The sequence below is a fragment of the Oryctolagus cuniculus genome, chromosome 16, assembly GCF_051225735.1.
Source record: "Oryctolagus cuniculus isolate XC-2025 breed Fujian yellow rabbit chromosome 16, ASM5122573v1, whole genome shotgun sequence".
NCBI lineage: Eukaryota > Metazoa > Chordata > Mammalia > Lagomorpha > Leporidae > Oryctolagus > Oryctolagus cuniculus.
The window spans coordinates 89,980,361-89,996,039 of NC_142882.1; the positions used below are offsets into that span (position 1 = coordinate 89,980,361).

General features: G+C 60.8%; 1 protein-coding gene across 1 annotated transcript in view; it reads right to left on the reverse strand.

Annotated features, from left to right (window-relative positions):
• PKD1L1 (polycystin 1 like 1, transient receptor potential channel interacting) overlaps positions 1-15,679 on the reverse strand; it is a 99,078-nt gene that overhangs the window by 11,979 nt on the left and 71,420 nt on the right. The window contains exons 42-48 of the mRNA XM_089315630.1: positions 15,308-15,542; positions 13,845-13,949; positions 13,443-13,583; positions 8,948-9,082; positions 7,422-7,634; positions 3,632-3,793; positions 980-1,151 (exon numbers count right to left, since the gene is read on the reverse strand). Of these exons, the coding sequence (XP_089171756.1) occupies positions 980-1,151; positions 3,632-3,793; positions 7,422-7,634; positions 8,948-9,082; positions 13,443-13,583; positions 13,845-13,949; positions 15,308-15,542 (1,163 nt within the window). The remainder of the gene's footprint in view (positions 1-979; positions 1,152-3,631; positions 3,794-7,421; positions 7,635-8,947; positions 9,083-13,442; positions 13,584-13,844; positions 13,950-15,307; positions 15,543-15,679) is intronic.

Below are 15,679 nucleotides of genomic sequence, written 5' to 3' on the forward strand. Positions count from 1 at the left end.
GTGCCTTTTTCCTCCCTATTTCCTCCTCAACTCCTCTGTCACTTTATTCTTTGTCTTTTTATTTCATGATTGACCTCTTTCCTCTTTGCTTTGCCTTCCCGGTTGAAACAGGTTAACTTCCTCTCCTTGCGGTTGCAACCTTCACCTGTCCCTGGCCGCGACTCTCAAAGTCCTAACGCGTCTCCTGGCTGTGTTTGCGCTGCTTTTCCCTGCAGGGTGTTTGCGTGGCTCCAACAATGCGCTGCCTTCATGATCATTATTGCTCACCTGAGCCCAGCCCCCCGTCACGCGGCCGCTCGGCGGCTGCCAGCCCGTCTCTGGGTCTCAGGGCGGTCACCGCTGGATGGCGCTGGTCATCACAGCACAGCACTCACCGTCGGTCTTGCCGGGTCCCAGGCACGTGGGGTGTGGGTGTGAGCGTTGATTTTCCTCTGGGTCCGTGAGTCACCGGCGAGCCCTCCTCCAGCTGGCCTGCTCACAGCCAGCGCCTGCCAGAGACGGCTTCCTCTGCACCGTCACTGCCTAGAGATTCCGGTGGCTCTTCTCTGCTCTCGAATGCTTTCCTCCAAGCTAGGGGTCCTTGGCCGGCCCCTGCGTCCTGCTCTTGGTCTGGAGGCCTCTGTGTGCTCCTGGAGGGGGCAGTGCTGCCTCTACCTCTGTCTGACGCTGAGGGTCTCGGCAGCCGCCGTGGGGGTCGCCGCGAGCCAGCAGGGGAACCTCCTTCCACTCACGGCCCTGCAAGGCGGCTCTCCATCTGTGTCTCGGTCTCCTCGCCGAGCCCAGGTGGAAGGGTACACACACTGCCAGTTCAAACTCTACATTATTGAAATGTGAGTGCGCCTCGCCCCCAGGATTGTGCTCAGAGAACATTTATGCGATCGGGCCTTACGAGTTGGAACAACAAGTATTTCAAACCAACGTCAGAGCTTAAAAGACACTTGGTATAACAGTCGACAAAAGCAATTTCTCATAGTCTTACCCCGGTCGCCTGGTGACTGGGAGCCCCCCGGCAGGGGACTGCCTTCTGCCCTTGCCGCTGCTGGACTCCGGGGTTGTTTTTCTAGGAGAGGCAGGTGAGGGCTGTCGGACAAACCATTGACCTTCGTCAGAAGTTCGTCCATCAGACTTGCAAGCTCATCCAGGTAGTGATTCTGAAGGGAGACAGCGAGGTCAGCACATGACTCAGGAGCCTGAATGTCTTCTTTCCTCGTCCCTGACACAGAGGGCACTGCTGGACATGGCACTGCGCCAGGTGGAACGCACGCCAGGGCTGCGGCCAGAGGTGGGGTGCCGGGCCTGTCTCTAAGTCTCTGCATTCCGGTTCCCACCATCATAACGTGTACGTCACATACGTGCATGGAGACACAAAGTGGCCACGGTTAAAACCATGCTACAGTGTGCACATGCAGATACACACACAGAGGTGTGGCTAATACCCTGTTACAGTGTGCACGTGCAGGCACACACAGAGGTGTGGCTAATACCCTGTTACAGTGTGCACGTGCAGGCACACACAGAGGCGTGGTTAATACCTGTTACAGTGTGCACGTGCAGGCACACACAGAGGTGTGGTTAATACCCTGTTACAGTGTGCACGTGCAGGCACACACAGAGGTGTGGTTAATACCTGTTACAGTGTGCACATGCAGAAACACACAGAGGTGTGGTTAATACCCTGATACAGTATGTACATGCAGGCACACACAGAACCGTGGTTAATACCTGTTACAGTGTGCACATGCAGATACACACACAGAACCGTGGTTAATACCTGTTACACTGTGCACGTGCAGGCACACACAGAGGCGTGGTTAATACCCTGTTACAGTGTGCACGTGCAGGCACACACAGAGGCGTGGTTAATACCCTGTTACAGTGTGCACGTGCAGGCACACACAGAGGCGTGGTTAATACCTGTTACAGTGTGCACGTGCAGGCACACACAGAGGCATGGTTAATACCTGTTACACTGTGCACATGCAGGCACACACAGAGGCATGGTTAATACCCTGTTACAGTGTGCACGTGCAGGCACACACAGAGGCGTGGTTAATACCCTGTTACAGTGTGCACATGCAGGCACACACAGAGGCGTGGTTAATACCTGTTACAGTGTGCACGTGCAGGCACACACAGAGGTGTGGTTAATACCTGTTACAGTGTGCACGTGCAGGCACACACAGAGGTGTGGTTAATACCCTGTTACAGTGTGCACGTGCAGGCACACACAGAGGTGTGGTTAATACCCTGATACAGTGTGCACATACAGGCACACACAGAGGTGTGGTTAATACCCTGTTACAGTGTGCACATGCAGGCACACACAGAGGCATGGTTAATACCTGTTACAGTGTGCACATACAGGCACACACAGAGGTGTGGTTAATACCCTGTTACAGTGTGCACGTGCAGGCACACACAGAGGTGTGGTTAATACCTGTTACAGTGTGCACGTGCAGGCACACACAGAGTGTGGTTAATACCTGTTACAGTGTGCACGTGCAGGCACACACAGAGGTGTGGCTAATACCCTGTTACAGTGTGCACATGCAGGCACACACAGAGGTGTGGTTAATACCCTGATACAGTGTGCACATACAGGCACACACAGAGCCGTGGTTAATACCCTGTTACAGTGTGCACATGCAGGCACACACAGAGGCGTGGTTAATACCTGCTACAGTGTGCACATACAGGCACACACAGAGCTGTGGTTAATACCCTGTTACAGTGTGCACATGCAGACACACACAGAGTGTGGTTAATACCTGTTACAGTGTGCACATGCAGAAACACACAGAGGCATGGTTAATACCCTGTTACAGTGTGCACGTGCAGGCACACACAGAGGCATGGTTAATACCTGTTACAGTGTGCACGTGCAGGTACACACAGAGGCGTGGTTAATACCTGTTACAGTGTGCACATACAGGCACACACAGAGCTGTGGTTAATACCTGTTACAGTGTGCATGTGCAGGCACACACAGAGGTGTGGTTAATACCCTGTTACAGTGTGCACGTGCAGGCACACACAGAGGCGTGGTTAATACCCTGTTACAGTGTGCACGTGCAGGCACACACAGAGGCGTGGTTAATGACATCAACACCAGGACTGCTGAATGAGCGAAGGCAGTGGCAGACGGCAAACATGACAGAGAAGCCCGTGCTATGCTGACTGCGTGAGCTCTGGCGATGCCTAGATACCAGTGACAGGAGTCACCTGAGGGCTCAGCGTGCAACACTGGGTCTGAGGTTTGCATTTGTGTCTGGCTGACACCCAGGGCTCCATGGTTTGAGTAGACGTTGGGTCCAGCAGCAGGTAGAAACAGAAAAAACTGGTTCTCAATGGGGCAGGGCACATATGTAGGTGCCCTGGCAGAGACCAGAACCTTGGTCTCTCCGACTGGACAGGGTCACAAGGACGTGGTGAGTTAGGGAGGGATGAGGTGCTTGGAAGCGCCCAAGGGGAGACCTAACAGTCTCCTCATTGCTGAAAGCAGGCTTGAGACTGCGCTGTGATACGCAGCACAGAATCTCATCCTGCTCTGACTACTGGGAGCAGATTCCTCAATGAAACCACGACCTTGAGCTTGCCCTTGTGCCCACAGATCCCACAGCCCACAGCTTACGTGGTCCTCGGCCACCTCCATCTCCTCCGACTGTGGCGTCCCCAGTCCCAGAACGGCCAGGACCTTCCTCCGGGCGTAAGCTCTGACATCGCCGAGCCTCACGCGAGATCTACTCGGAAAAGACCGTCTTTTTCGGGAGGAAGTCCTGAGGGCACGTCTCAGCTAGGGGAGGAGACAGCAGAAAGAAACTCGGGTCAGCAAACCAAAAACCAGCGTTATCAGTCTGGAGACCCTGGCTGACGGTGCCACATGGCAACCACTTAGTAAGATGGGAACCGCATGGCAGAAAGCACCTCTCCCGGCGCAGACCAGACGGCAGCAGGATGAGTGCTGACGTGGAGATCATCTCACCATAAAGGGTGGTTCCAGTGGCTGATGGTTGAGGACCCAGGTCATTAGCTCAACCAGCACATCCACCGGGCTGCAGGCGACCCAGGCCCACGGGCGGCTGTGCCCTGGCCCACGGGCGGCTGTGCGTCACTTCCTCACTGCGGGCTGGGACCGGTTAGCTCACACACCTGTAGGATCACACTCAAGTGCCTGCACATCCGTTTGCTTTAAAAAGAGCCCCAAGAGCACATTTTAGCCTCGTGGAGCCTGTCCGCTCTGCATTCCCTGCGAAACCCCACGGCATGGCTGGCGGCCAGCAGCAGGACGAGGCCCGGCACTGCTGCCACGGGAGCTCTCCCGCCCGGGACCCGCTCTGTGCCGCTGAGCCACACGCTCTCCCAGGGCACCCAGACGAGGGACAACCAGCCCGACCGTTCCTCTCTCCTGCGACCGTCTTCGTCCTCGGTCAGCCCTGACACCCCTCGGACCCCTGAGAAAGGGTCTGGACTCTGCAGGAGTGCCCAGGAGCACGAGAGGACAGGCCGCCGGCATGGAGACGGTGCCCTGCCCACTTGTACCTGGGTCTGAGGGCTCCTGGCCCAACCAACCCAACAGCCGCACGGACGGCCCCTGACTCGTGTGCTCGGGGCCCTGGGCGCTATCTCCGGTTTCAGAGAGGAGTCCACAGCTCGCGGCGCGGCGCGGCATGGCACGGCACGGCACGGGAGGCCCTCCACTCCCAGCTGCAGCGTGCGCCTGCTCGACCCCGACTGCAGCATGCCCTGCCCAGTGCCTCTGCTGAAACTGCTGCCTGCGGCCACTGCAGTGAGTTGAACACTCCTCCCACGGAGTGAACACTGCCTCGGGAGGAACAAAGGGGTCTCTGACCAACTGCACGGTGAAAGACCTCGGATAGCCGAGACCGAAGGCAAGAACCAGTGGGAGGACCCGGCTGTGCTAGTCTAAGGCTTGCTATAGAGTCGCAGGAATCAAGACCCCCGAGAGACTGGCGAAAGGCGGGATCAATGGGACAGAGTGGAGCAGCGAGACTGAGGCCCTCACAGACAAAGTCCACCGCCTTCGACACAGACGCAACAGCCATGAGCAGAGGGTGTTTTTCCGGACACTGACACTGGACCGAGCGGACACCAGCCTAGAGGAACCATGACTTCTCGTTCACTCTCATACTAAAGTGCACCACTAACCTCGATATGAAAACAAGACCATACACATTCTGAAAGAAAACACACGGAAAACGTGTGCCCGTGGCTGCGGCAGTCTGTTTTCAGACGTGACTCCGAAAGCCCAGTCCATGAAGGAAAACACTGCAAACCTGCCCTTGTCAAAGTTCACGACCGCTGTGAGGGGACAGTGCCTGCAAACCACTGCAAACCAATACGGCAGCGACATTCAAAACCCGAGATGCGCGGATGGATTACACGCGGGTCCTCCCCTGCGGACGCTCCACTGCCTGAACGTCACGGACCTTCTGTAAGTGACAGCTCAACAGGTGCATGAGGGTAAGGACAGGTAGAGAGGGACAGCAGAGTGGGAAGGAAGATGGGTGGACCAGTGGATGCATAGTGGATACATAGTGGATGGATGGATGGGGAGGTAGTTTAAGGGGTGGGTAGATTGGTGGATGGATGGATGATGGATGGATGGATGGATGGACAGATGAACGAGCCGTGAATGTGGAGCTTAGAAAAATGGAAAGAAGTAGAGAACTCAGGCCGCACGCGCTCAAGGAGCGACAGGTGCAGTCCTCCTAGTTTCACTCTGCTCACTGCACTAGAATACTAAGAGCTGCAGAGGAGGCTTCCCTCATTTAACATCTTGGCTCTGCAGTTGTCCGAAGCTACCCAGAATGGGGCCGGCACTGTGGCGTAGTGGGTAAAGCTGCCACCTGCAGTGCCAGCATCCCATATGGGCACCAGTTCAAGTCCCAGCTGCTCCTCTTCCAATCCAGCTCTCTGCTGTGGCCTGGGAAAGCCGTAGAAGATGGCCCAGATCTTTGGGTCCCTGCACCCATGTTGGAGGCCTGGAAGAGGCTCCTGGCTCCTGGCTTCAGATTGGCTCAGCTCTGATCATTGCAGCTATTCGGGGAATGAACCCAGAAGACAGATCTCTCTTTCTCTGCCTCTGCCTCTCTGTAACTCTGCCTTTCAAATAAAATAAATAAACCTTAGAAAGAAAAAGGAAGGAAGGAAGGAAGGAAGGAAGGAGGAAGGAAGGAAGGGGAGGGAGGAAGGAAGGAGGGAGGAAGGAGGGAGGGAGGGAGGGAGGAGGAAGGGAGGAAAGAAGGAAGGAAGGGGAGGGAGGAAGGGAGGGAGGGAGGGAGGGAGGGAGGGAGGGAGGAAGGGAAGGAGGGAGGAAGGAGGGAGGGAGGGAGGGAGGAGGAAGGAGGAAGGAAGAAGGAGGGAGGGAGGAAGGAGCCCAGAGGCAGGTGCATCCAGCCAGCTGTCCGGAACGTGTCCAGGTCTCCGGGAGACAGAACACCGAAGGTGCATGAGGAGCCTCAGAGCCTGGGGATCGGCTGCTGGGCTCTGGGTGGGGAGCGCTGGGAAGCGTCAGCAGGGGCCTCCTCGAGGGACAAATGCTGTCTGGGGAGAAGGAGCCCGGCTTCCCGCTGGACGAGGCGCAGAGGAGGACCCGGCAGGAGGCCCCTAAGGGGAGGATGATGCAGACGCCAGGGCATGGGGCTGGCCTGCACGGAGCAGGGCTTCCCAGCCTGCATCTCAAGAGGACACCTGCCCGCTGTCAGAAACACAGGCACTGGGCCTGGCTCCGAGGTGGGGCACGGCAGTCCTGGGGGCACCTGAGGGGCTGGGCAGAGTGGGGCAGGAGGCCTGGAAAAACACAGAGCGCCGGTTCCGGTTCACCCCGCCCCCAGCCCCGGGAACAGGCAAGCAGCTTTATGCATAGCTGTCTACACCCAGCCGGCTGGGGCGGGCTGACACCTGCACGCTTTCTCTGTCACCGGCTGCCCTGTCCTTTTATTTACTGAACCTGTCAGCCTCAGTGGGGTGGCAGGACAAGGTCAGAGGACTCTTCCTTCTCGAAGGAGTTTAAGCCTGGAGGGGACACGACCTCACTTGCCAGGGGAGGTCAGCAGGGGGGCATGAAGCAGGGGCCCCAGCCTGGAGCACACGTCCCATGGAGGCTGGCTGGGGGAAATGAAGGCTGAGATGAGGGGGCAGGCCAGACGTCCAGTTCAGGGCAAGGAGAGCTGTTCAGCACGGGGTGAGGGGCTGGGAAGGCTTCCCGGAGGAGGCAGCCTCTGCAGCGGCCTGGCTGGACTGCTCGAGGCTAGAGTCAGGCAGCTGCCCAGGGCAGGCCCGATGGGCCCAGGGCTGAGTGACTGTCCGATCTGGCCAGCGCAGCCGGGACCAAGGAGCACTGCACCAGTCAGCCAAGGAAGCATCCAACCTTGACCTCACATCCGCGAGCAGGCACTCACCGTTCGGAAACACAGCGTGGCCAGCACCGCACCAAGGGCCACGCGGTAGCACGCCGCGGCGCGCGGGTCGGCCCGCAGAAGGCTGAAGCGTGAGTCTGTTTGGCTTCTTCTGGGAAAGCCGAGGGGCAGCCCGGGGAAGGCGGCTGGAGCCCAGGTGGCGAGCAGAAGCCGGTGCAGGTGGCAGTGGGCGGCCAGCAGCAGGGCCCCCGCCAGCTGTCGGGAGAATGCGGGCACTGCCGTCAGCAGTTTCTTAGGAGGGAAAACCAACTACTGTAAAACCGGCAACGCACGGAGAGGGGCGCGTGAGTGAGCGCGGGGCCAGCTCTGCACGCTGCGCCTCTCCCGAGCCCTCCTCGGAGTTTCAGCGCTGCCACCGAGTTCCAGCCCTCAAGAGGGGACGTCGGGGGGCAGGGCCCGCAGCCAAGGGAAAGAGCAGTGGGGCCTGCATGGAATGGCGTGTGTACCAAGTCCCCGAGGCAAGCCCTGGCCCCTCGTCCCGGCCTCTGGCAGGAGCCAGTCCTGCCCACAGCTTGACTGAGGGAAGTCAGTAGGCTGTGACCCCGGAGAACCTCCGCAGCTCGAATAACGACCTACGTTAGTAGCAGTGATGACGGTGCACGCCTTGGGAGTGGGTGACACAGGGCCAGGGCTGCATTGCTAAGGCTCATGTTCTCAGACTGTAACTTGGGATATAACCCTGGATACCAGCACCAAACCCCGCACCACCCGGGCAGCTGTTTGGTGTGGCAGCTCAGGTGCCACTCGGGATGTCCGGTCCCACGGTGGAGTGCTGGAGTCGGCGTCCCAGCTCTGCTCCCTGGGAGGCAGTGGTTGTGGGGAGCAACTCGGACTAGACTAAGTTACTGGAATTAAGACTTATTCTATGCATCTGCTCTCCCACAATATGGCGCTGGGAGAGCAGGAACTAGCTTCTACACAGCTGCCTCCAGTTCAACCAATAAACTGTAGGACCTGCTCCTGATTGGAGGAGAGCAGCGTACTCGGCGTGTGGGCAGCCGAGTTGGGATTGGTGGAAGAGGACTATAAAGGAGGAGAGAGACAACATGCACCAGGAACATCTAGGGGGAACATCTATCTGAAGGAACACCTGTGCAGCCCCCGAGAGAGCCGGCCGGCGGTGTGCTGCTCCCCTGCGGAAGTGGGGAAAGTGGCAGGGGGAACCGCCCTTCCACGGAGGTGGAAGGGCCGGTAGCCAACCCGGGAAGAACCAGCAGCAAACCCGGGGAGGGCCGAGCAGACAAAAGAACAGCGCAGGGTCCTGTGTCGTTCCTCCACGAAGACGGGGAGCGACAGTGGTGACGGTCCCGGCTCCCCTGGGAGACCCGGCCTCAGCCCGGCCAGCCACTGCAGGTATTCGGGAGCCGAGTCAGCAGTCGGGAGCAAAACAAACCCACCTCGCAGTGGCTTAAAAGACAGAGCTGTGGGCGGCACTGCTTCTCCCTGAGAGGTGTGTTTGTCCCCAGCTGACACGACCATGCCGGCGCGCGGGTAAGGGGGATGCTTACCGCTGGTACAAGGGCACGGGAGAGCGAGCGGCAGAGCACGGGAGAGCAGGCGGCCGGCAGGGCCAGGGGCCCGAGGAGCTCCACACACCTCCACAGCAGCAGGAAGGAGAGGAACCCCTGTAGCCATCGCACCCTCTGGGACAGAACGGGGGGCGGGGGGAGGGCGTCATTCCAGCAGCTGCACCTGCAGGCCCCGCGCCAGGTGGACGCACAGCTGCTGTGCACGGGGCCACCGGCCTCGGGGACAGGAGGCACAGGGGCCTCAGTCGGCACTGGGGTAGGACAGGCGATGACGCGTGTTCAGGAAGACCCGAGCTGAGTTCTGGGGGGATCGGGGAGGAGCAGGTGTGGCCATTCCCTGCCCGAGCCTCACTCTGCTGCGCTCCATGAAAAGCACCGGGCAGAGTAGAAGAAAACATTCAGCGCACACCACGCCCTCCCCTCCCCGCCACGGGTGCCAGCACTGCCAGGCCGGTTTCCACTGGGTCCTCCTAAAAACTGGAAGCCATCACGTCGTTCAGCGCTGGGGTCTACGGCTCAGATCCGCCAGGTGCCCGACAGAAGCGGCCAGCCGGGGACAGGGAGGCGACCCGGCCATCGGCCAGGCCATCCAGCTGCTCATGTGCACCTGTGGCCTGGAGAAGGCCCTGGCCTGAGGGCCACTGGAGCAGTGCTCGCGGTGCCTGGGCTTAGCCCTTCTCTCCGCCACGGCAAGCTGGAGACAAAGGCAAGCGGCATCATCAAGATCTGCAGGGACCGTGTGGTTTCCTCACTGATCGGGGTGAGGTCAGCCCAGCTGTGAGTGGCGGTCACATCTCTGTCCCCTTCAACAGGCAGCACGGGGGCCGGGGGGACGCCTGAGCGGGGTTCCAGCCAGCACCCGGCAGGGGCGGCCCCAGTGTTTACGCCGTGGGTTAGGCAGGAGTTCCTCTTGCTGTCCTGTGTAAACAAGTGTCTAAAACAGCGGCGGCCCAAGTGAGGTCCGGGAGAGCGGACTGTGGACACTGCCAGCGCGTCCCACCGGGCCGAGCCCCACTCCAAGTCCTCACGTGCCACGCGGGGCCGGTGGATGCTCTGTGGACAGCGTGGGAAATGGTGCCCTGCTGCCGCCCTCCGATGCTTCTGGCTACTGTTCCCATTCTGTCACCCTCGGGACACCACAGGTGTGGGCTCTATGCTGAGGGCTGTTGTCTGTATGCGACATGCACCCTCACACCCACTCACATCCTCAAAGACACTCACATCCTCACACCCACTCACACCCACGCACCCTCACACACACTCACACCCCCACCCTCACACCCACACACGCATGCACACTCACACCCACTTACACACACACACTCACACCATCACACACACTCACCCACACATTCACTCTCACACTTACACACACATGCACCCTCACACCCACTCACACCCATGCACACTCACACCCCCACCCTCACACGCATGCACACTCACACCCACTTACACTCACATCATCACACACACACCTTCACACATTCACCCACACACTCACCCTCACACTTACACACACCACATGCACCCTCACACCCACTCACACCCACGCACCCTCATATACACTCATACTCCCACCCTCACACCCACTCATACACATGTACCCTCAACCCACTCACATCCGCACGCCCTCACACCCACTCACATCCATGCACCTCACACCCACACACGCATGCACACTCACACCCACTTACACACACACACTCACACCATCACACACACTCACCCACACTCACTCTCACACTTACACACACATGCACCCTCACACCCACTCACACCCATGCACACTCACACCCCCACCCTCACACACATGCACACTCACACCCACTTACACTCACATCATCACACACACACCTTCACACACTCACCCACACACTCACCCTCACACTTACACACACCACATGCACCCTCACACCCACTCACACACACGCACCCTCATACACACTCACATCCTCACACACCCACCCTCATATCCTCACACCCCCACCCTCACACTCTCACACAGTCACCCACCACACTCAGCCACACACTCACCCTCACACACTCACACCCTTACACCCACTCACATCCTCAAAGACCCACACTCACATCCTCACCCCCACCCTCACACCCACCCTCACACCCACTCACACACACACCCTCATACCCACACACCCTCACACCCATTCACGCCCACACACCCTCATACACACTCACATCCTCACACACCCACCTTCATACCTTCACGTCCTCACACCCACCCTCACACTCATACCTTCTCACATCCCTTCACATGCCCTCACACACCCACCCTCATACCCTCACACCCACTCACACCCTCACACACCTGCCCTCACACTCAGGCCCTCACACACACACCCACTCACACACTCATACCCTCACACACACACCCTGACACCCACACCCACATACCTCTTACACACCCTCACAACATTCTCACACACACCCACACCGCCACCCCTCACACACACCTCACACACTCACTCCCCTCACACACACCCTCTCACACCAATCCCAGCCAGACCCGCGTGCAGCCGTGCGTGCTGGCCCCACCTTGCGGAGACCTGGGGGGCGGGCACCCAGCCGAGGGGCGGTGGGGCCGGCATCGCAGCCCTGACTCCAGCCCTGGCTCCAGCCCTGTGCGTCTCCAGTCGCAGCTCAGCCCTGTGCGTCATGAAGACGTCATGGGCTTCCAGCACCAGGGACGGGCAAAGCTGACGTCTGTGTGACGCCCTCTCACTCTCCCCACAGGAATTCATTTGGCAAACTGCCCGGGAGGCCCCCACAGGAGCGCGCCTGGGGGTAAGTGGCGAGGGTGGTGGCTGGAGTGCAGGCACCTCGGGGCGGATGCTGTTGGCACCACATGCTCCCCGGGGCGGCTCGTGACACCCAACAGCACAGCCACGGATCTGAGTGGTTCCAGCCATGGCTTCTGCCGCACCTGGGCAGCCCTGGGCCACAGCAGAGTGGACGGCGTCCACACCTCCCAGCTCAGCACTCAGGTCCTGCTGCTCCCAGCTGGATGTGTGTGGCCTTTCGGGCGCTGGTCTGGCTATGTGTGAGGCTGCGTGCCTGCTGCCGGCCGGCTGTGCCGGTCAGCGTGCATCTGACCTCCCACGTCTGCAGGGCACAGGGCGGGTCGGCTCTCAGCCGGAAGCTTGCTGAGGAACGGGAATGGCCGCCTGGTCTCGGTGCGGTGCCCCGGGGAAGCAGGCTTCTCCCAGGCCAGCGCTTCCCCCAGGGGCAGGGCTCACGAGGTGAGAAAGATGGCCCATCGTGGGGAGGACAGGAAAGGTGAATCCGTTTGCCAGGCCAGAGCCGGGAGGAGCCGCCTGCTCCCTGAGGGTCACTGTGCCGTGCGCTGCTGCCCCGCACAGCAGGTCCCCTTCCCCTCGGCGGCTTGCCCACTGACCTCCACCCCCGGCTGACCAGTGATCAGAAACTCGAGAGCTGTGCTCCGAGACAAAGCCGACCAGCAGCTGTGGCCTGCGGGCGAGGTGAGGGCCAGCAGGGCCACACTGGCCTTGCAGCCACCATGCTGTGTGTGGCTACAGTTTGGGGACATGGGTGAGCCAGGGCCAGCTGGTCGGCAGAGGGCTGTGCTTGCCCAGGTGCTCAGGGACATCCGGGGCCTCACTGAAATCAGCAGGGCAAGGAAGCAAGCACGTGGGCCCGGGCTGCCCTGGGGGCGACCTGGAAGCTGGACTGCTCCCCTGGGCCTCCGGCCCCCAACTTGCAAGGGGCAGTGAGCGTCACCTGTGTGTCCAGGGCCATGGCCAGGACGCAGAGACACGTGGCTGCCACACCCCTGAGAACGTGGGCACTGGCTCCCTTCTCCCCCCTGCAGCCACTGGGGGGCTGAGGAGCGCCTGGAGGCTGCCTGCAGAGGCCACACCCACACACAGCTCGCAAAGCTTGTCCTGAAGGCTACAGGCCCTGCTGGCCACGCCTGTGAGCTCAGAGCCATCGACTCCCTGTACCTGATCCTGGCCACCTGCTCCGCGAGCTCAGAGCCATCGGCCCCCTGTACCTGACCCTGGCCACCCGCTCCGTGAGCTCAGAGCCATCGGCCCCCTGTACCTGACCCTGGCCACCTGCTCCGCGAGCTCAGAGCCATCGGCCCCCTGTACCTGACCCTGGCCACCCCCTCTGTGAGCTCAGAGCCATCGGCTCCCTGTACCTGACCCTGGCCACCCCCTCTGTGAGCTCAGAGCCATCGGCCCCCTGTACCTGACCCTGGCCACCCCCTCTGTGAGCTCAGAGCCATCGGCCCCCTGTACCTGACCCTGGCCACTCCCTCTGTGAGCTCAGAGCCATCGGCTCCCTGTACCTGACCCTGGCCACCTGCTCCGCGAGCTCAGAGCCATCGGCCCCCTGTACCTGACCCTGGCCACCCCCTCTGTGAGCTCAGAGCCACCCTGTACCTGACCCTGGCCACCCCCTCTGTGAGCTCAGAGCCATCGGCTCCCTGTACCTGATTCCACGACGCCATCGGGCTGAGGTCCACAAACACTTGGTAAAATCCCCTGTGGAACTGGTCAGCGACGTCCCCAGCCAGGGTAGCGAGGTGGCCAGCGGCTACGTGGTAGGTGAGGCCTGTCCCAGCCACGGCGAGCTGCAACGCCGAGGGGAGAGCACTGCTCAGGTCGGCGCCCGAGGAAGGGCCGGGGGGTGGGCCGGGGGGCGGGCCGGGGGGCACGGGGCGCGGCCTGCGCACAAAAGGGCTGAGCAGACTCTGGATCCCGCAGAGGGCAAGGCTGGAAGAACGGATGGTGCCGGGGCAGCCGGGGCAGCTGGCGCACGCGCCGCTCCTCATCAGGACGACTTTCTCCTGTGACATGGACGCGCACAGAGGAAGTGACAGAGGGCAGCCTACCTCCAGCCAGTTTCCTGGTTTGTGCCAATAGCTGAGGCCGTCCTCGTCCACCATAGCGTAGACTTGGAAGCACAGGTGAGCCAGGCTGAGCACCAGGGAGGCCAGCTGGGGGCAACGAGACAGACACACTGTGACGCAGGCACCCTCTCGTCTCTCGGGTGAAGCCCGGGCTGGCTCAGCGGCCAGTGCCCATCCCAGCAGGCAGAGCACAAGCCATTCTGATGATGAACTTGACCTTCAACAGGCACCCAGGGCCCTGTGTCATGTGCTCACAGAAACCCTGCTCTGGCCAGGGGAGAGCCCACGAGGGGCCCTGTGCTGTGGAAAGTGTGGACATGGTGGGAGCGGCCACCGCCTGGCCTCGGGACGCCCACACCAGCCCCTCCAAGACCTTCCTGGGTTCTGCTCACAGAACCAGAACTCACACAGGCACAGATGCAGGCTCAGGGCACGTGCTAGCTTCCTGGGCCACGTGAAAAGTCTTAGAATTTCTGGGTACCACATTTCTGGAAGGTAAGTGGCGCTCTGGCCAGCCAAGAGTGACCATTCACTCTTGGCCTCACACGCTCAGTCCCTGACCCACATTCAGCCATGAATTTGCCAGGGACACAAACACCTTAGCAAGGGCCAGGCCTTCTTTCTGTGCTCTTCGGGAGCCGTGCCAGGTGCCCCCAGGCCCCTCGAGCAGCCTCCCACGGGACGGGGGCAAAGCGCCCATGGTGGGTAACAGCAGGTGTCAGCAGCAGGGGCGGGCCCGGCACACAGGGGCCTGAGGCCGGGGGGTCAGTGAGACTGATCGAGCCACTGCCTGAAACTCGTCATTCACCTTGGATGTTTTGCCTGAATTCTGAATTTGAAGAAGATCCCCTTAGGAAAAGATCGCCACTCACCTTGGCCACCGAGTTTCTGCTGGGCCTGAGGCCAGTGCCTGCCCCCTTCCCTGCCCACCCAGGAGCTCTGCTCAGGGTCTCGGCCTTGACTGTGTCCCAGGGCAGGCCCCAGGCCTGCGACCTCGTGGGGGCCCCTCCTCACTCCCAGGGCCAGGCCAGCTTGGCCTGCAGTCGGCAGGACTTGGCTCTCAGGGCAGGAAATGACCGCATCCTTGGGACAGGCTCGGACGGCTGCGCACTGAGGCCCTGTGGCCGAGAGCTGAGCTGGGTCCCTGGATTCACAGGTTGGAGCCCTGGTCCTGGCATGGCTGTCTGGAGATGAGGCCTCCACTGACCCTGTAGGACAGTGTCCTTGAGTGAAGAGACTCCAGAGGCCTCCCCCACCATCTCTGTGTGCCCACACGAGGGCAGTGAGGGGGCAGCCGTGTTCACGCCGGGACAGCGCCTCACACGCTCTCTCGTCCTGTGCCCCCATGCCGGTGTGACGGGGACACGGCACAGATGTGAGCAGAGGGCTGGGCACGTGGTGGATCCCCGTCCCTGTGCCCCACGAGGCCCTAGCAGGGCACTCACCTCGGACAGCACGAGGCCGTGGTCCAGGGCCGAGTCGCTGCGGAAGACGCTGACGGAGTCCACCTGGGAGGAGGGGACGAGAGCCCCCGTGGGGAGAATCTCCACTCCCAGGGCGACGCTGGTGAAGAGGCGGCTGGGAGGGTGGAAGAGGGTGAAGTGCACAGACACAGCCCTGGTGCTGCGGCCGATCCACCTGCTGGCCCTGAGGCCGGTCAGGGCCGCCTGGACTTCACGCCTGTGGAACGGCAGGGGGGTGGGGGCGGGGGCATCACACTTTTGCAAGGACAAGCGACTCCTGGCCTGCGAAGGCTGGTGGGCGGCCCTCTGCAGGGCAGGGACCCTCCCCTTGGCCCACAGCCCCCTCTCCGTGCC